General features: G+C 37.3%; 1 protein-coding gene across 1 annotated transcript in view; it reads left to right on the top strand.

Annotated features, from left to right (window-relative positions):
* LOC135467002 (muscle-specific protein 300 kDa-like) overlaps positions 1 to 22,016 on the top strand; it is a 207,830-nt gene that overhangs the window by 17,773 nt on the left and 168,041 nt on the right. The window contains 2 exon segments of the mRNA XM_064744755.1: positions 11,354 to 11,415; positions 18,928 to 19,023. Of these exon segments, the coding sequence (XP_064600825.1) occupies positions 11,354 to 11,415; positions 18,928 to 19,023 (158 nt within the window).

Raw genomic sequence — 22,016 nt, 5'->3', positions numbered from 1 at the left:
AGGATACACTTAGTAAGACATATACAGAACATGTACTGATAGGATCTCTTAGGACATGACAGGCGGTATAATAATGTGTACATCAACAATGTCAACTATTGAGATGTTGACCTGTATATGTATAACAGTGTAATATTTAGACATTTACTCTCTTGTCAAATAAATAATAATTTACATGAAGTTGCAATCTAGATGTATAAAAGAATGCTGCATTAGTCAGGTAAAATTTTAATAGGTTAGGGTATTTCTTTCAACAAAAGAACAAAAACCTACAAGAACGTTTACGTTGTATTTTTGAGAACCTAATTCTATTTTTTCTCTTCGTAAAAAAATTTTGTTTTTACAACCTTTTCTCACCACAGTCTGAAATTCATTTCAAATATTGATGTAACACCTGTTTTAAATCAGAAAACATGTACATACATATATTATCCACCATGTTACTCATTTGTTGGTACTGTATTCAGTGTGCTTGCTATATAATACACCTGTAGAAGTAAATTATTTAGCTGTTTTGTTGTTGACCTTTATATGTAATACAAGTCCAGGAACATGCACAAGGATGGTACTGTACATGTATCATGAAAACATGTGCATTCTGCTAATGATAACCAGGTACGTGTAGGTGCATTAACGAATGATGATCATTAGCAATATTTGAGACACCACTGGACTGGTGGTGACAGTATTGTCAGTAGTTTCATGTTAAAATTGTGCTGTCACTGACAGGGGTGTAGTCATTTTCAGTTGTGGATAGTCATAGCCATAAGCCCATTGATCTCTATTGATCAGAGGTCAGTGGTAAGTATTGATGAAGCTATCAGGCCACATAGGCAGCTATTTGTCGTTATACCTGCCACAGGTAGCCGTGGGCCCAGGTGTTACATTTAAATGTTGTAGTTGCCCTAATATTTTGACCTCTTGCCATGCAGTTAAAATACATCAGCACAAATAACTGGTTGAATTTGAATCTGTTGTGTGTCATTTCACCATGTTTGTTTGTCTCCTCCTGATAGATGCCTTTATATTTTCTGCTTAGAATGATTTTGAAAAGATTATGAGAATAGTAAACATTTTGTTTAGCAGATCTGAGCAAAGAGTTAATTTCCTTTTTCAAACTTGCAGTCTTACCCAATTTTTATCATTACACTAATAATACCCCCATGACCATCCAGGAGTCACATACTGAACTGGAACGTGATCTCACTGTGGATTTACATACAGTTTGATGAACTCCTGTAAAGCACAAATTCTTCATATATATCAACCATATACTACTCTGTGTTGTTCTGAATTATGATAATAAAAGTATTTCTGTTCTTGTCAAACAAATGATACAATATGGAATTTTCCCTGTTTGAATAAAGCATCACGTACATGTATGAAATGGATATCAGTGTTCACAATTGTTCCATAGATTGCTGCCTATGAATTACCTACTAGCACACATTCTGCCTTTTTTTTTTGCCTTAGCATCTGTCAATTTATTCACTCTTGCCTGAAGGGATGATATTGACAAACACCAGTGACTCACATCTGTAAGGCTGTACATGCATGAATGAAAAGCACTTGACGCTAAATGTTACTGGGTGGCAGTACTGCTGTTAGTACACTTTTGTGATAAATAATTGAAGTGGATTGGCATTTTCAAAGTTGCCAACTTTTCTTACCTCACCATGGTCGTTGTCTGTGATGAAAAAATATTCAGTATCAATTTTAATTCTTTGTAAATATTCTGGTGAGAACTGATCCAAATTGATTTTCATCAAAAGTATGGAGTATGAATTGATTTAATATTTCCATTCTAAGTAAGTAATAATACATATGTTTAAAAATAAAATTGACAAATTTAAAGTTATCTGGTTAATTTTTAAATATTGAGGAAAATTATTCTTGTTTATTTTTTTATTGAGAAAACCCAAGATCTGCTGAATTTCTTTGTTTTGTGGATGTATTTATGGGATACCTATACCCCTTGGCTTGAGGACACTATGCAAAGAAGAATCCATCTAATGTTAAACATGCAGGTCAATACTTCAGCACTTCAACAACTTCCTAAGCTACTTAACATGGTAGACTGCATGATTGCTGTTGTAGGAAAGCCTCTGAGTTGCCCAGACAAAAGTATCATATGAATAATATATGTACATGTTAGTCTTCCGTGAGTAAAGAAAATCATCTATTGACAAACCATGTTTCAGACATTGCCATTGTTTGCTTTCCATGTAGCCGCTAACAACAGCAAATCATTGTTGGACCTTTATGTATCCACAATACGGAGAGAATTAGAAACAGTGTGATGTATGGCTTGAAGTAGAAAAACATCTTTCGGTGATGAGGATATTAGCCTTTACTTTTGTATTATAATTTGTAGTTGTGAATGTGAGGTGCTCAAAAAGGGTCCAAAAGTTTGTGGCATCAATTTTTAAAGCTTGAGAGCATGAAACAAGACTATTTAATTGGATTGGATTTTGTGTAAAATTTACTTGAGCAAGTATGACCAAAACATTATGTTGGGATATTGTTTTAATCACACAATCACTAGACCAGTATAAATCCAGACGTTCAAAATTGAATGCAGTCTCTAAGTTAAGCTTACATGTATTTCGTTTTGTATTTGAGTTTTTGTATAATCTTGAAGTCATTCTTAAAAGTAATAAGTCTATTTGCAAATTATAACTTAGGTCTTGTACATGTATGTGAAGCCCCTCACGTGTTGGTTGGTATATGTATTTGTATAGATGTATGTGCTCATCCCAACTTTCCGACATTTAATGCGTTATATATGCGTAATAATTGTTTTGTGTGTATAAACATTACATGGGGCATTTTCCCAATTATCACTGAATTGTGACATTATTAAATCATGTATGTGTTGATCTGTACTGTTATCTATAACCATAGCTCCAGTTGTGTGAACTTAAGGGCATATGGGCTGATGTGAGTTTGAGTCCAGCATGACAACGTCAGGTCACATTCTGTGTGTACCAGTGATGCATGTGCACAGATAACATCTCCATGTTTCGGATTCCCCGGGTGCCAGTGTTCTGTCTGCTATTCCCCGTAGGGATATGCGGCCCGCCTCATCAAAGCCTACCTTAATTACACCATTACTGAGGCACAAACGAGAACAGCGATAATGAATTAGCTAGTACTTACACACAGCGCTGTTACATGTATCATAATTGTTGTACAAAATCAATAATGGGGCTGTTTTTTTTTTTGTCTAAAGCTTGCTGTAGAAAGTCTCTTTGAGATTGTTAAAAAATGTACGTAACCATTCACGCAAGGCAACAAATCAGGCATGTTGAACATGTTGTGGTGTCTGTAAGTTGTTCTCCAATACATGACATTAGTGTTAAATGGAGTTTTACTAATCTGGAGGGAGTGTTTTCTGTAATATGAGAAAACTGTTAATGTTTTAGTATTGATTGAAACGTGGGCACACATTCAGTTTATGACTGCTGAAATGAAATTTTATGTGATATTGATCTCCATGTGTTCCATGGTACATAATTTAATGAGTCAGTTTACCACAAATATGAAAAAAACAAAGTGAAATATTCCTGAATTCAGAGCAAAATACCAATCAAATAAAATGTATCTTAACATGAATTTAATTTTGTTTTCAAATTCATTTAGCATACAGCATGGATGGGCTCATGTTTAAAACTCGTTTTAATCACTTTTCAAATTTCTTAGTCCAAGAATGAAGTTGACTTTCAGTTTCATTTCACTGTGAGTTCATGTCAGGCTCATGCTGGCTTCCTCTCAGGCTGTATATGGGAAGGTCTGTCAGCAATCTGCGGATGTTCATGGTTTTCCACCAGTTTTCTCCCACCATAATGCTGGCGGCCATTGTATAAAAGAAATATTTTTAATTATGGCATAAAACAAAAATCAAATAAATAAATTTTGCTTTCTTTAACAAACAGTAAATACATACATTTAACAACCTTCTGATGGTCATTGTACTCCTCCGACTTATTAAGTTCTCATTATCATTTATCATTTAATACAAGACTTTCACTTTCATTTACCAAACAAGAAAGACTTATTGTGCTTTATGAACAAGTTTGTATGAACGAGAAAAGGTATGTTTGGGTTGTCAGACACAAGCGCTGTGAGCATCGGGCCCTGGAGTTTTGTTCTCCCTTTTATAGGAAAGAAACTGAGTACTAAAGAGCGACAATGAGACCTTGTGGATTTGCCAAAACACTGTCACCAAAAATGCAATCTAAAGGAAATGCTAAGGTATATTTGCTGTGCTAAGATGTCTTCTATTGGCTCAGTGTATGTACTCAGAGTAGAATGTTAACATGCATGCCTATATCTACCTATATACTTACCAGTTAAGGGAACAGACAGCTGGCACACAATATGCCATAGTATTTGCTACGTACATTTTGCATGTTGGTGCATGGATGTATGTACATGTACATGCAAGTTACAAACCTTCCAAAGCCCACATTTACACAGACTGAATTACACCTTTATCAGAAAGTGTATAATGTGACACAGGCATCATTAAATCGATGACATAAATGTGCGGTTGATGACAAGTAATTAAACCATCGTGTTAAATGCTGTGAACTAAGCAGTATGAAATGGTTTGATAAATCTTTGGTGGGTTAAAGTCAGATGTGCACAGGAAAGCTGATAAACTTCTCAACAGTTAATCTCTTGTGTCATTACTCAGCCAGCTCCATCACATGGAGGATAAAGTCTTAACCTATTGGAAAGCTAGTTTCATTAATTACTACTCTCTTGATTTGGAAAGGAATGTTTGCAAAATATGTACAGATACTACAAATATTGTGCTTCCCTAGAATCAAGCAGAATATTAGCATGTACATGGTATATATTAAACTTCTATTAGCCGGACTTCTATATCTATGGTTCCATGCTTACAAGCTGCTTCTTCTCAAGAAAATGTGCGTGCATTTTTTTTTGATACTTAATGAGGTTGTTGTGTCAGAGCCCTTTCGTCCTGTTACCAGTTTTGTCTAGGTTGTATTTCTTCAGGAAGTAGCCTTTGCTGCTACAAGAGATATGTCTGCAGAGACTTGACAGATGTTGGACGAGATACCTGACATATCCCAGATCAAAGTCTGTCAGCTTCTTTGCTCTAATTAACACTGGAACGACCTCTCTGGTTAAGATTTGTTTGTATCCTGTTTCCATGGAAACATGTCTGAAGATGGGTTTGAGTTGGAATTACAGTTGGGGACATTTTGTCAATAAGTGTATTCCGTGATTTCAGTTTTATGTCATGATCGGTATGCATGGATCATGGAATAATCGACTGCCTGTAGAAAACCTGGTGCTCAACCCTTGCTGACGGGGTGGGGTTAGATGACTGATAAGATGTATAATCATAACATCATTGTGAAAAAATACATTTATACAGAATATCTTTTTTGGGTAAAGACATGTCAACATAATAATGCTTCCTCTCTTTGAGAATTTTGTTTTATAGATAAGGTAAGTCTTATTCTACAGTCATAAAAGACACACAGATAAAATTATGTATTAGTTTTGAAGAGATTTGCTACCCCATCATTTGGGCAGAAGATATATATATATAAGTAGAGTTCAGCTATTTTGGTAACTTGATAGTTTCGAGTAGGAGTATGTTTTTCAGTGCTATTCACACATGATCAGGGAAAATAGTATTCAAATCACCAAGTATTGCCTGCATTTTAACCAGACAGTAACATTTGTAGAGCTGATGTGCACTGACAGAAAGTGTATTACAGTATGATGTGAGATACTGAAAATTCACAGCCCATAAATAACTCTGTGAGATGCATCTGGCAACGCAGATGCACACACACCATTATAGCTTTATGAGTGTTTACGGCATCTGAATTATCCTCAGCTGACCGTGCTGACTGTGCCACATGATCATGTCTTAGGTGGTTGATCAGGTGGTCAGAAGATTTACATTAGGCATGTGGCTGGCTGGAGATAAGTGTAAGTTATCTCTATACATAGAAATGAAACATGTTCACCTAGTCCAGGGTTGACTGCGTTGCCATGGGTACGGCATGTGTTAGGGGAGACAACTCTTAAACACCAGCCTTTGATCTTGACATGCATGCATTTTATGATGATGAGAATCCAACAAACATAGTTGTGATAAAGTACAAATACATGTAGTAGGCTGATGGTAATAGCTTGTGTTGTGTGGACTTCCTGTTCATTTTGAATGTGCTTAACTTTGTTACATTTCCAGTTATTAGTACTGAGTGCCTTGTGTTATGTCTTGCTCTTGTCAGTAATATTAATCAAGTACACTTCTGCATTTTTGAAATTGTCACAGAGGTCTGTATCAGTTAATATTATTTTTCCACATCTGTGTTAGCTGAGGAGTTAAGACAAACCGACACTTTCTAAAATGTGGAGATCTGGACACTTTTGGAGAGGGGAATATTGTGACAGATGCTCCTTGGATGATTCTTGATTAAAAATTTTTAAGTGAAAAAGATTAAATAAATAAAGAAATAAGATGTAATACCTTTGCCATCATGGGCCATGTATTAAAATATGTAAAATCTAAAGCTGAAAATCTCCAATGTGCTGTTCGAATTTACAAATGACCCTCAAAAAAATGATCATTAAAAGTAATGAATCTCTTTGTCAGTGCTGGATTTCAAGTTGTTGATGAGGTCTGTATATGCAACCTGTGATAATGAAAGTGTTTACTGTAGAACCAGCTGTACATATAATTTGTTATTCATATGGTATACTACAATTGGCAGTTGCGTTGGGAGACCATGCCGCAGTGAACATGTCTGATCTTGTTGGTGTGTTTAGGCACACATGCAGCCTGATGTGTGGCCCGGTTGACAAATGGTTTGTTGGATATGTAATTAAAGAATGTTTGGCTTGGTTATTAAGATCGTTTATTCTTATAGTAATCACCTCCTCAGGACATAAAAATGCACCTTCTCAGCGGGGTGTTCCTCAGTTGTTGTGTACATGTATGTTTACATGTTAAACCGTCCCAGCTTGAAAACATGTAGGCAAACATCCACCAGCCAGATATCTCCACCATGGTCAGCTTGTTGTTCTTTGTGTTGTATACACTATTGGAGTACATCACATACCCTGATTCTAAAACCGTTTCCACCGTCTAATGAAAGCAATATTCTGCAAGAAATATAGGGTGTAGGAAAGTATTTATTTATATTTTTATTGGTGTGTCAAGCTGAATATTTCAATTAAATGAGGCTAGCCAGTATTATAGTGGGTGGTGGGGGGTGGTGGGGAGGGGGGAGTTTGGTGAATGGGCAGAGCCCAGGTGAATCCCTCGACCATCCTCAGGTTGCTTGACTTCCCACATATGGCTGGAGATGCAGAAAAATAATTTTCTTGATTCTAGGGAACTCAGACCTGTGGTGACAGAAACAACATTATCTTAGCTTCACTTTTACAGCAGTTGTATGCATACGTTTTGAAAAGGTTGAAGTTGATGTCATCCATAACTTGATGTGATCTGTGTTATAATTAATGTAAATGCCTACAAGACACTTAGCCATGAACGGCACACATTATTGAATTTTCTGACAGGTGTCTTAACCACTGCATGATTGTAGTTGGTGTTAACATTGTGTTGACCATAACAACAGCATGCACATCTCTTTGTTAACTCTGCCTTGGTGCATCTACATAAACTTGACATCATTTTGCACGGGCGGCGCTTAGATTTTGGCTGTACATGATCACCTTGTAACTGGCAACAACCTACTGTAGTACACTAAAACAAGACTTGGGATCAGCTGGATGAACAGTGATGGCTTTAACTCGTATATGATATAGAATCAGAGGTATTGCTGTTGTTTTATTTTCTTCTCTCCCTAGACTAATTTTAACGGTGCAAGTCTGTTATAGTCCCTTCTGATGGTGTTCTACACAATATGAATATATAGCTACAACACATTCACATTTTTTAATTAATAAGATATGTTTAATTAGGTGTGATATGACAGTTATGTACATAATTGTAGGTAGAATGATACTTTGTGTGTATGTATTTTTACTGTGGTTGGCCAAGTTTGGGGTTTTAGTGATGGAATGTCGTGTACATGAAATGATGTGTGGTTAACGAAGATGTTTTCGCTGCTAAAAACCGGCGCTTATAGCATAGTTGATAGAGCACCTGCTTCAGGAACGGTAGATCCAGGGTCAATCCTGGGTCAGGTCACACCTAAGACTTAAAAAGAGGAAGTTGTAGCTTCCTCGCTTGGCGTTCAGCGTGAAAGGGATAGTGCAGTGACTGGTTGACCTGTATCAGTATAATGGCTTGGGCAGAGCAGCTTACTTGCCTTCGGTAAGTCGTCTCAGTGAAGCAACACTAGATAAAAGAATGGTGGAAATCCGTCCTGCATCTTGGATGCACATTACACCTACATGCACCCTAGGGATTCCTTCGTCGTCATATGACTGAAAAATTGTAAAGTACGACGTTAAACCCCAAGCACTCACTCACTCACTTGCTGCTATAACTTTACATTATATTTGTGTTAGGAACTGATAGATCTCTTCTCCTCATCCATAACAAGTGCATTCGTCAGGAAGAGTTTTGCCCCTTGAACCATCATCACAGAAAGTGAAAACCCATATGAGAGGGGCACACTTCTGTATGCTAGCTATAAGCTTAACTATCTACATTTATGTACCAATGTCTACACACTGACGACAATAAAGCTATTATCCTGAAGGTGAAGCTTGACAATAAACCCTTCAGATCTCGGCAAACCCTGGGTGTAATCTAATATAGGAGCAGTGGTAGTATTTTGTAGATGGCCCTGTCTCCGACTGTGACATGACCAGCTATCTATTTCCATGTATTATGTTTGCCTAGCCCCTCCAGTCTTATCAGTTGGGTTATTGATTTCTCTACGTCTGTTGTAATACACTGTTCCTGAATCGACCTGCCCTGCAAAACGGCGCCTTGATCAGTTCAGTGTCGTGTATTGCCTTCGTTGGGTGGTTGACTGGTTAGCACTGTTAAGTGACCGCTGTCCAGCGGCATGGCCAGACAGGTGTGCGCTTGTTAGCCTGTTACAATGACTGGGTTGCACCAAGTGTAATGTCGTCACGGCCCTGCACAGGCCCTGTACCATGGACATCAGACCTCTACACACACAGGCACATTGACTGCTTGGACTCTTCATGCCTTTAAGGCCTGTTTCCTTTAGTATATGGATAGGCTGAGGAAGAGGTTACTTACACATGCTGTGTTTTAGGACATACTGTGAAATTCTGCCCTGCTGTGATCACCTTAGGCAAGTTTATGGGGTGCCCACGCTCTCGGACCGTGACCTCATTATAATGAGAGGCCGTCAACGTAATTAACTACCCACCAAATGGTTATGACATACTTTTTTTTACCACCAAACCACTAGTGATGGTGATAGCAGGGAGTAACAGCTGAAGGGCTGTGTGCTTTAGTGACAGGATACAGTAGACGTCTATGCCATAGTCACCATGAGTCGTCCCAGGCAAAATGTGGAGGAGCAAATGCGAGCACTCTATGGTAAATCGCCTTTTTTGTATGGTGGTATTGTCAATGGAAATGAATGTGTTTTGTTATATTTTATGATCTACATGTACTGCACATTGTTGGGGACTACAGTGTAGTCTGTTGTCAGTAGTGAAAACTTGCATAGATTTGTGTGGTGCATATGACCTAAAACATTGTCAGGACTCTCGTAACACTCATGCAATGAGTACCTAGACATGACTTTCTTGAATAATAACAATAATACTGTTATTTAAAACCACTTTGCTCACCAATGCAGTCATTGGGAGTTCAAGTCCAGCTCATGCTGGCTTCCTCTCTGGCCATATGTGGGAAAGTATGCCAGCAACCTGCCAATGGTTGTGGGTTTCCCCCAGGTTCTGCTCGGTTTCCACTCTCCACAATGCTGGCCACCAACATATAAATGAAATAGTCCACTTTCTAAATGACATCTGCCAGTCCACATGAACATATGGCAATTAGTTACAGTGCAGTATCATAAGAGTTGCATACATCATCAGTTGCTATCAGACCATGTTTTACAATAAGCTTTACTCTTGGCTTGGTTCAGTATCTATGATGTATTGTGATGGAAGTCTAACATTCACTCTATGTCCAGTGTACATGTAGGCTGTGTAGTGTATAGGCCTGTTAAGCTGTTCAACAGACGATAAATCAGAGATGACATGCAATTTATATTTATGATTTATGACACTTGCAATATGAAATGTGTTAAGCAGGTATGAAATGGGAATGAATGTGTTTGAGTGAAAGTGGACAGCCATATATAATATAAATATATACATATGATCAGTCTTTCTATAGCCCTGTGCACAAGTCACTTTGTGATATGTACAGCTGAGGATAGTGCTTTAAGGCTGCCCTTCTTGGTTATCAGAACCCCTGCAGTTTGGTGAAATTTACATGAAAAACCTGTTTGTCATACTCCCTTAATTGATGTGCAGTATGTTAACTTATGCTCAGATGTTTGTAAGTGTATTGGTACACCAAAGTTCAGCATTTTTCCTCCCCCATGAGTTCACCTTTTGTGATGTCACGCCATTCCATTTTTGCTTGACTGCACCTGAGTGACACCCTACTCGGATGTCTTTATTTTGAATGTTACACATGTGTGACCATCACACCAAAGCAGTAATGCATATTAGTCTGCATGAAATACCTCACTACCCATCTTATCGTCCGTACTTTCTTCTGTTGATCTAGCTCTTTCTTACCGTCGACAATTAAGTCTCTCAGATGTATATAAGGTATCAATCCTCTTTCCATCTGCATTGTAATCTCTTTGTAGATTAATTTCCATTTATGAATGCTAAGAAAACTAGCTAAGCTGGGGATTAACATTCCTTACACAAAGGCCTGCCCTGGATTAGTTATGCGGCCTATGAAGAATGTATTTAGATAATCCAGTTGATCCTGTATGAGTGAAGTTTGTGTTACAAGGAATCGGCAGTTAAAATGTGTACATATTGAGGTGTTTCAGTGCAGTTTGCTGTCTAATCTGGAGACATAATACACTACTAGTGTAAGTAAAAAAAAGAACCTCCAAAGGCTCATTTTCACTTTTGTTTTCAGAGTTACACTATATGTGTCTCACATTAAACTAGTCGGTGAAACACAAAGTGATTTGAATAGTTTTGGCACTTTCACGCATATCCTACTCGCATACCATTATTTCATTTTCATTTTCAAATAAACTGATGAACGTTGTACTGTTTTGGTTTCAAAGCCTTTCCTCCATAGCAGTATACTCATGTCTTATTTCATGTAGCGTTAATATCACATATTGTTTTGATTTGTTTTCAGATGAACAGGAAAGGGTACAAAAGAAGACCTTTACAAACTGGATCAACTCCTATTTAAGCAAGGTGAGATAATCAGCGTCATATTACCCGTACACCTGCGTTTATATGAGTTATGTGTAATGACAACTTTTTGTTATGCAAAGTGACAGGTAATGCCACATAAGTTGCTAATATACTTACACCTGGAATTGCATTTGTAAACTAGTTTTGCTCCCCTCCCCCCCTCCCCCCTCCATACACGCACAAAAAGGCACAAACTGAGGTAAAAAGGATTTGCACGTAAAACATTTACTAATGTGAATAAAGCTTAAAGAACAGACTGTTCTTAGAATACCTAAAAACATTGTTATAACCTGGTTTAATTCCAAATTACACTGTATATGTCAACTTGTTTACTCAGATGCCTGGAGGCCTTAGCTGTAAAATTCAGCAGAACAACTGAGAGGCATGTCACTTCTAATTCATAAATCATTAATTGGAGACGCTGGACTCTCATGACACAGTGATACTGTAGTGTTTCTAAAAGTTCAACCAGGTTGTCATCGTCCACCACTAACAAAGTTCGTCAAGTTTTAATGTTTATTTCCAACTTTTAAAAAATATGCTACATCTGAATTAAAACAGAAGGCAGAAGATAGTTTTCATTGAAAATCTTATAATATTGATATTTCTTCGATGAATTCAAATCTTCCAGGCCTGTTTTACTTATAGAGGAATGTGTTCTTAGCATACTTTGTCAGTAACTTAATTATTATGTATTGTTGTGTAAGTATCCAACTACTAATTATGGTATAAAAAGTGAAGTGAAAAATATGTGTACATGTGGCCTATTTAAATGTCAGGAGATACCGTCATTCCAGAAACTGTAATTGTAAAGGGCGGATTTCTTTATGACAATAGCCATTGTTTACGTCATTGTTTAAAGGAATACAGTAAATCAGGTATTCTCTGATCTTCACCTCTAACATAACTTCATCAAACACGCGCTGTCAGAGTTGCAACTTGAACATACCCTCAAGGTGTGTCAGTCAGTTCGTATACTAGGTGAACAGTTGATTAGCTGAGGAAGCTGTCAATGTCTTAACCTCAGCAGGTGTGTATAGTTAACCCAGCGCAGTCGCCCCTACAAAGCTTGCCCTAACCCTGCCTCTCTAGGCTTGATGCCGGGCCTTCACGCTTGGCTGCACACAGGTGTTGTCACAAGTCACCAGTACTGTTATTATCCTAAAATTTTGAAACTTTGTGGATGACAATTTTTACATTCTTGTTCCACAAGCATGTCCTCAATGTTTTTAAGTCTAAAAATATAGTGTTAGGATGGGTTTAAAATCGCTGTATATGCTAACATATTTATATCACTATATATGAGTTGATGAATATATCTGTAAAAGGCACCTTCGATTTCATGGAATTTTTTACCAAGTACTTTCCTTGCTTTACAAACTGTAAGTAGTTTTAATGGGTGATTAGTCACTGAAAAATGTCATAAAATGTGACACTAATTCTTTTCATGTATATTTTTTCACCGGCTTAGTACAGCAGGGGGATTTTGGTGAAAAATTCGATGGAATTCTCGTCAGTGTTTGACTGTAATACCTTGATCGTCTCCTCTTCAGAGGAGGTATATGAGCATGTTTAGCACATCCAGGATATGATGTGCTATAAAAATGGCTGTTATAAAAATGCCGTATATAGCTGAACCATTTATTGTGTAAAGAGGGAGTTGTGCTTCATGATTGCCTGTGCTTTAAAAATTTAAATTCCTGACACGCCTAGCCTATACCTTGAATATATGTGTCTTCCAGTGTGTAAAATCGTTCTCTATGACCCACAGTGCTGTTACAGTGGGCCATGAGTGTGAATACAAACACCAGTGAACCAGAGACAAAATTCAACACAGAAATTTCCATATTTATAAAGCCTGCAGAGGGTGGTTGTTGTGGGTGGTGTGAATGCCAGCACTTGACCTGGGACCTGTCAGAGCAGCTGGGCTTGTCTTGGCGGGAAACATGTCAGTATCCTGTCAGTGTGGAGGCTGTAGAAAACAGCGGGAACACAGGGCTGAGAAAAACACAAGTCAACTGAACTTTGAGCTAAATAGGGCGTTATTATTAGAGGAGCAAAAAGTCACAAAAGAAAAAAATGGCATGCTGATTTTTCGGAGGAAAACACAGGAAACATGCTGAGATTTTGTTTTTAGTTTTTTGTTGTTTTTTTTCTTTTGGAACCACTGGTATGTTTTCCTCAAGCATTAATGAAGGGGTGAAAGACAACACTTTTTGAATCCTTTGTAGAGTTTGTAATTAACTTGGTAGTCAGGATGAAAATGTTTAGGTCTTTCATGGACAGGACAGGAGTTCTTCAAATAATAAATTTTGTTTAACCGGAAAAACATTTTCCATGGCATCCTTATTTTAACAGTTATGAACTTATTTAAATGACAAGGGCAATATCTGGACATTGATATATGCAAATGTCAGTTGAAACAATATATATGGTATATGAATTTGCAAGATAGATTTTATTTTGCATAATCCAACTTTTCTAGTGTACATAATTTAACAAAAAAACAACGTTTAGGCCCTTATTAGTGCACAGTGTACTAAGAGAGAAAAAAAACTGTGCACAAACCTTGGGGCTTGTCAGGAAGTGTGGTGTGTCTCTTGTATGAATGTGTTTCCTGCCCTGTTATCACCCAATGTCAGGCAAACCACTGGTGATGGGTTAAAATGCTTTATAAAATTTCATTGGTGACCTCAAAGCTTTGTGGTTTACATGTTTTAATAGGTAAATTACAGGAGGTACTGATTTTCTTTAAGGCCCCAAAACAGTTATTTAATTGATATAGATTAATAATTAGCTTTAAATGTATGTACCCTAATTCCTCAACCTTTTCACATATGAAATATAAACTTTCAGTGCAATTTATACACATTTTTAATTTGATTTGGAGTCAAAACTACATTGGTTGGATTGGCCAGTTTCAGGGCTTCACACAAAGTATAATTTTATCAGTGAACACAATAATGGGCACATAATGCTTGCAGATATTCAGAAAGGTAATTACAGTATGTAGTGTCCATGTTGAATTTTCTGGACTTTTTGCCTTATATTGCTGAAGTATTTTCAAAGGTGTACTTATACAGGTTGACAGAGTACACTCTTTGAAGTTAAGAATCAGAAACATCAGTTGTGTGGGATAAAAATTGCATCATGTCTTCTGAATGTAAAACAGACTTTATCCTTAACAGACTGAATATCAAAATACCATTGAAGACGGAATGTACGTAGTGCACATATATGTTGTGCCTGTAAAAAAGGTATTATAATATTGTAACATATGCATGTGTCTTTCTGTACAGTGTTGTGAGACATTCGGCACTTAAAAAGCGTCAGTATTTTAGTAGGCTTGATTTGGTAACTAGATATCCATGTACATCTTTCACTGATTAGGCATGTTTGGGTGTGACTGAGATACACTGTAGTAATATACAGGGTTCCCAGACAGGCTGTCCTGTGACATGAACTCCATCACACTCAGTATTGGCAGGCTAATTTAACAAGGCTTCCTCACCATTTCAGTGCAAACCCCTAGAAGCTGGTGAGTCAGCTAGGTTTAATTAGCACCCTGCTGTTTTCAGAAATCTGACTCCAAAACATTCAACGCCCAAACTACATGTATGTGTGCATAATATTGTTGGTGCTAAAGCTTCATTGGCCAAACATCATACGTGTGTATTTTTTGATGTGACACTCTATTTTGACTTTTCTGGAAAGGAAAGGAAAGCAAAAATCTATGCAAGGTTGTAGTTTAATGTGTTTTACAAGGGAAAAGTAAAAACCAATCAAAATTGCTGTGTTAGCCTTAAAAGAAAAACCAGCCCTTGGGCTGCTGAAACTTAGGAGGATATCATCCTAGCCTCCATACAAACCTCATAACAGATTTTTGGGATCAATAAAAGTCTCAGAATTAGGCAAAATGGGTGACATAAGTCATGGCTGAAATTTTAGGTAACATGGATAATTTGGAAAAACAAAAAGATGCCATGCAAAACTATGTGATTATCGAATGTATGCAGGCAGTTTATAAGGAACGTTTCATATACACGTTTGTAAGCATGTACTTGAGCTGTACATTGATATCTAGAGACCATGAAGTCGTCATAATCCAGACCTGTGTGGGTGCAGGCCTAACATAGCTGTAACAATCCAGGAAATTGTGTTTCACACATCACCTGTCTGAACTTGCCACAATCCTACGGTAATCAATGAATCAATGCAGTTTTTCGCAACTATTGTTTCGACATGCACACATCCAACTGTATTGGGTTACCCGTTCCGTTAGCCCCTGGATATTGCCCTTGCATAATTTGTATTGCGTGATACAGGCAGCTTCAGTTTGTTGTAAAACTGTATCCATCTAGAGTTTGGATGGCTAGACTTCTGCTAAGTGTGTCACACTTTGATTATGTTGATGAGATAATGTGACATTGCTTCAGTATTTCCCCATTTGACTTCCCCATTCCCCAAATGACTTCCCCATTCCCCAAATGACTTCCCCATTTATTATTACATTTGTCCAACAATTGTCATTCAGCTTTATATGAGGCTTAATGGAATTGGTACATGCAAATGTATGTGTTGATTTTGGAGCCAGCTGTGTACATGTGGAAAGCCACATTATATGTATGTGTTTTCAAGAAAAACCACCATTGGAAAGGAAGGTATGGAAGCAGGTGTCTAGGCTATAGGGGCACAGGCAAACAACACATTTCTGACTTCTGTCCTTGTGGACGAACAGCTGTTGGTAAATACCAGCACTTGTCATGTAGATGTACTCATATATGGATATAGATTTTAGTGTTTTAAAACAAAATTTGAGAATTATGCCCCACCTAAAAATTTGCTACTATATGTTTATTTTAAACTTCATTTCTAACTGAGCTCATGCTGGCTTCCTTTCTGCGTGGGAAAGTCTGGCAGTAACCTACAGATGGTTGTGATTTTCTTCATGGCTCTGCCCGGTTTCCTTCCACCATAATTCTGGTCGCCAGTCTATAAGTGAAATATTCTTGAGCACTGCGAAAAACACCAGTCAAATAAACAGATCATTTCTAACTGCAAAATGACATATATGAAAGCCTTGATATCTTAACATTTTATTTTGTTTATATATTGGTGTATTGAAAAATTTTCACTTATATCAACAGATTTATGAGAAGTATTCTAGATTGGCAAATGTAATTCACATTCTATGTTTTGGAGCTGTGTGCGAATTTGTGTAACATATTTCGCCATCAGGCTTTGTAATTTGATTGGAAATATTCTATTTATATGCATATGCATGAGCAACATCTTAACATTACATAATTAAATGACCTAAACATTTGACCACAAAAGAGCATTTTTGGAGGCAAATAAATGTCAAGAGATATTACCTCTGGTGCTAAAATTTACATTTTTCCAGTAGGATAGCATCCCACCTTCCAGACACCTCTCAAAGCACCTTTCTAAAATCTATAAAACTCCCAGAATCTGTAAAAATCAGAAAATTAGTCATGGATGAAATTTTACGTCGCTTGTAAGCACATGATTCTGTCAAAGATTAAACCCTGTCATAATTAAATATTCTCATTGATTAATGCCTGATATATGTGTAAACCCTGATCCTACTTGAAATAATTAAGGAAGTGGGAAACAAAAGTGTCTCGACTCCCTAATTTAATCACAATTCATTACTGCTCCAACTCAACAACAAGGTAATCACTTGTCTCTTAATACATTAATCTTCTGATGAGAATGAATGGTTCCTTCATCGTGGATTGGCACGTACCTTTTCCTCAGTGTTTACTCTTGTACCTTCAGATTTCCACAGGTATTGATTGCTCACAAGCAAATGCTAATTTTCACCAATAATAACGAAGCTCATTCTCATTCCCAACCACACGTCTTACCTGAGCTTCTCACCTTTACCCGCCCACAAACGATCAATCAGGCTGGCTCTTATCCCAGGTACTCATGCAAATAGCCCAACACTCCTGAAAGTTTGCCTTGTACAATACTATACCATCTTGTTGATGCTGTCATAATATGGACAGTTAGGGTGTTGTTTTTTTTTTGTACTGAGGTGTAAATGGTTTTTCATTTTCTGAATGTTTGACCCTCCATGTTACATTCATTGGATAAAGATGAATTCCAGTATTGAGTTATGTCTACATCTACATACATGTTTCGTTGGTAGGTAGCTTTATCTACAAAATGCAACAAATAAACACCCGGACAGTTGGAATTCGATGCGAAAGTTTAAAACTAAATAAAACAGACAGGTTAATTGTTGTAGAGTATGAAGGTGACATTATATGATGTCTGTGTACACCGCCCTTTATCAGAATGAGACGTGAACTCCTTGTGCCTGACCCAGAAATGTTTGCTTTGTCTACATATCCAAAGCTAAGTCTGTGCCAAATGGACATTATCAGAAGGCCTTTATACACAGGCGTATGCAGTTATGCTTTAAGGGTAAAAATAAGAGAGTTTACACGTACTTTAGATATGGTTAACAGGGAACATTTCTTGGATTAATTAAATACCCTTAAAACAGCTCACTCATTTGTGTTGATATCAGTATGGTTACCTGTACATAATGCTAAAAGTTACATTGCTCAGGGTTTTTAACACTGCGTCAACAAGACAGGTCTGATGCTTAGCACATTTACTGCTAAAAGTTACATTGCTCAGCATTTTTAACACTCCGTCAACAAGACAAGTCCGATGCCTAGCACATTTACTGCTAAAACTTACATTTACAGGGTTTTTAACACTGCATCACCAAGACAGGTCTGATGCTTAGCACATTTACTGCTAAAAGTTACATTGCCCAGGGTTTTTAACACTGCATCAACAAGACAAGTCCAATGCCTAGCCCATTTACTATGAAAAGTTACATTGCTCTGGGTGTTCAACTTTGCATCAACAAGACAAGTCCGATGCCTAGCACATTTACTGTTAAAAGTTACATTGCTCTGGGTTTTTAACACTGCGTCACCAAGACATTTCAATACCTAGCACATTTACTTTTAAAAGTTACATGTAAACGAAATTTTCTTTCACAGGCCTGGTAATAAGAAAATTGCTGGCGAGCAATTCTGGCCAAGCAGAATAACTCATGCTGCCTACCTCTTAGGTCATGAGTGCAAAGGTGTTCCAGCAGCTTGCAGATGGTCTTGAGTTTCCGCCAGTTTTCTCCCGCCCTAATGCTCTCCGCCGCTGTCATATAAGTGAAATATTCTTCAGTGTGGCTTGAAACACCAGTGAAATAAATAAATATTTTCAGCCGAGTACATTCACTCGCCTAAAATTTGACAGTAGATGAGAACAGAGTGAGGTTGAATGCTCCTCTGTCATCATCACGATTACTTAGCAGTGTCATCAGAAATGAGAAATCATGCGATTCAGTTAAAGCTAAGGGGTGGATGTCCTAGGTTATAGTGGAAATTAAAATGAAGAGACATAAATGGCAAATGCAGAGTGTGTTTTCTTCAACTTTTCATGGACAGTGTTTCTTTTTCTTTCCAGAGGGTGCCTCCAATCAAAGTGGAAAGTCTGTTTGACGATATCAAAGATGGCAAAATACTCCTGGCCCTGCTGGAAACTTTATCGGGAGAAAAACTGGTAGGATTTCTCATCTACGTGTATACATGTTGGAATATGAAAAATTGATGGCCCATTGAAATATTATCATACAGAATTCATGTACCCACACTGTCATTCATTCAAGTGCTGGATGTTTACTTAATAGATAGCTGATAGTTATTATCATAAGGACTGCTGCTTTTTGGCGGGGGGGGGGGGGGGGGGGATGTTGTCATGTAATACAAAATGTATTAGTGTAATGTATCAAATTTCTATTAGAGTAACATTTCAGGGGCAAGTAGCTCCACTGTGCTCAAGCTTGTCACGCGCCAACATTTTTCCTTTTGTGAACACTTTTATTGATTTGAAAAGTGGGTCAGAAATAGACATGTCAGTAAACTTGATATTTCTTGTGCCATGACTATGTATGGAAAACTGACTATTAGTTTTAGAGGGAGCTCTTTGAGGGCGTACCGTACATATTTCTGGTATTTAAATGTTGAGTATGTTTACTGACGATTGAGATAGGCAACAAGTAAAATTACTCAGGGTTGTTAGTAATAGATCCTAGTGGTGTAAAATATATTAATTGAAAGAAAATATTTGCCCTGTATGAGATTAATAAAAACCTACAAGCATTCTGCCTGAAGATATATGTTAGTGTGATAGTGTGTTAAAGTGTGATAGTGTGATATTGTTCAAATGATTAGTTTAGCAAGACATGGTTTAATAATGTAATTGTTATGATTTGACTGCAGCATTTTGTCATATCTATAGTTTACATTCTCACACAGTTTGCAAATACATTTTCTTGTGGATATAGTGGCGCTATATCCTGTAATTTGCGTGCAAAACAACAGATGACTTGTGAAATTAAATGTATCCAGCTATTCTGTGAACATGTCCTAACTTGTGTACAGTGATAGTTGTCAGACAAAAAACTCTCGGAAGATTTTTTACTAAAATTAGGGGCTTAAATGAAAAATAATTAGAATTTGTTTAATTAGACTAAACCTTTAGTTGATTAATGTCAGATAACTTCAATGATTAATGGGTTTACCAATATCCTAAATATAAAACATGGCCTTCAATAGTAGTTGACACTGTTTTTTTTAACCGTAGGATCCTGGATATTGTTTTAGGTCTGCACACCTTGTATGGCTCCCAGGGTTCATGTGCATGTACCTGTAATTGTTTGTGGTTAAATTTAGGGCTGTAGCAATTTGATCCTGAAGTGTTGATTAAGTCTAAGGTAGAATTACGAGGCAGGGTAATTTAGTTAATTAGAAGAAAGTGTTGTTTAGATGTTCAGACTGAAAACTCCGAACATGTCTATGCCAAGGAAGAAATCTGGTTTTGGCAGCATGTATTTTTATGAGTCTTAATCAATTTGATAGTTTCGAAGAAAAAAACATTGTGTGGTTGCTGGACTATTATATTGTTTTTTTACAGTTGATAATGGTCCCTATGCTTTAGACAACACAATTTTCTTAGATTTTGAAAAGAGATGAGCACTCAACTTAAAAAAAATGACTTAATGAAGTCTTTCTCGTCAAGAGTGCTCTGTATTGTAAGTTATATCCATCTCACATACGTACATACATGTATCTGATGCTGGTGAACTCTTCATTCATGCATGCATGCATGGGTTTATGCATGGAAGGGAGAGTTAGGCAGTGTTTGACATATGGAATGAATTTTTCTCTGGTAGTGGATAGTAAAACCATTGATTGATTCTTGGCTGACTGATTTTGACGGTTGCCAATACACACAGAAGTACCGAGTCATTGTTAGCACAACTCGGATCAAGATTCCTAGATAGGACAGGGTATGGAATTGACTAGAACAACTCCCCGTGTCAACTCCAGGCTATCAAGGCCTGGCACTGAGCCAAAGTGGACCAGTGCCACCTCCAAATACCTGCTCTTAGCACTGTGATCGGGTTTTGAGGTGGTAGGTGTGATACTATAATAGAGTAGTCAGAAGGTATACCTGTGCCACTGTTGGTGCCGGCAAGTCTGGATGGAACTGCCCAACACAGGAGGCATTTTGTCTCTAAACGTCTCCTGGGATGAAATGCAAAGCGAATAAACTTGACTCTTCTTTGTTACTGAGATATTGATGACCATGCACTTTAACCCAAGCGTCCATTGTCAAATAAGCACTATGCCAAACACAGTTCCAAAGTTGTTGACTTATACTTTAGTCGGGACAGCAATTGTAACATTTGATATGGAGTGTGATAGCAATTTTCTTCATTATGTTCGAAAAATGAGAAAGCTTCAGAAAATGAACACAGACTTCAAATGAAAAACAGCAATGTACATACATGAATCTAGATTGTCTTCCATATTATGTAGCTTCTTGCACAGCATGCCTGATTATGCTTGTGCGCCTTAGAGTAGGAAACTTTCGTGAATTCTTCATCATAGCACAGATCTGCATCCATAAAAACCTATTTCTGGTCCAGGATTCCTCTCCAGTCGTACAAGAGGGTCTGCAGCAACCTACGGATGGTTGTGGGTTTATTATGAATAGCACTGATCACAGTGACAATAACAAATATTTTGAAGAGGATGGGTTGGAAAGATTCTGTGACAGTTAGGCTTAAAATGTGGCTACCCTAACTTCTCAACCTTTTCGCATTTGAAATATATCACATAATTTGAGACAAAATCACATTGTATGGATTGGCCAATTCCATGGCTTCACAAAAGTATGTGCTTGAATAAACCCCTTCCAAACCACACAAGAAGGTTGAAGAACTACAGTAAATGCATTTTAAGCTTCTCATTTTGTCCTTTATGTTTGAAATATGTTGTACTTAATGGATTTGCGTTAAGTGATATTTCTACCTTATAAAACTCTCTGTAATTTATTTCATGTTCAACTAGTATGCTTTTGTTCTTCCAATAAAATCACATGTATGAAAGTTAAAGATGCTACCATGACTATGTTCAGTGTTCACTACATTTTTCCTACAAGATTTGACAATATTATTTGACATATTGTGACAGTCTGACTGTTTCCTC

Source organism: Liolophura sinensis, chromosome 6 (assembly GCF_032854445.1).
Source record: "Liolophura sinensis isolate JHLJ2023 chromosome 6, CUHK_Ljap_v2, whole genome shotgun sequence".
Taxonomy (NCBI): domain Eukaryota; kingdom Metazoa; phylum Mollusca; class Polyplacophora; order Chitonida; family Chitonidae; genus Liolophura; species Liolophura sinensis.
This window is presented reverse-complemented; position numbering and strand designations above follow the sequence as displayed.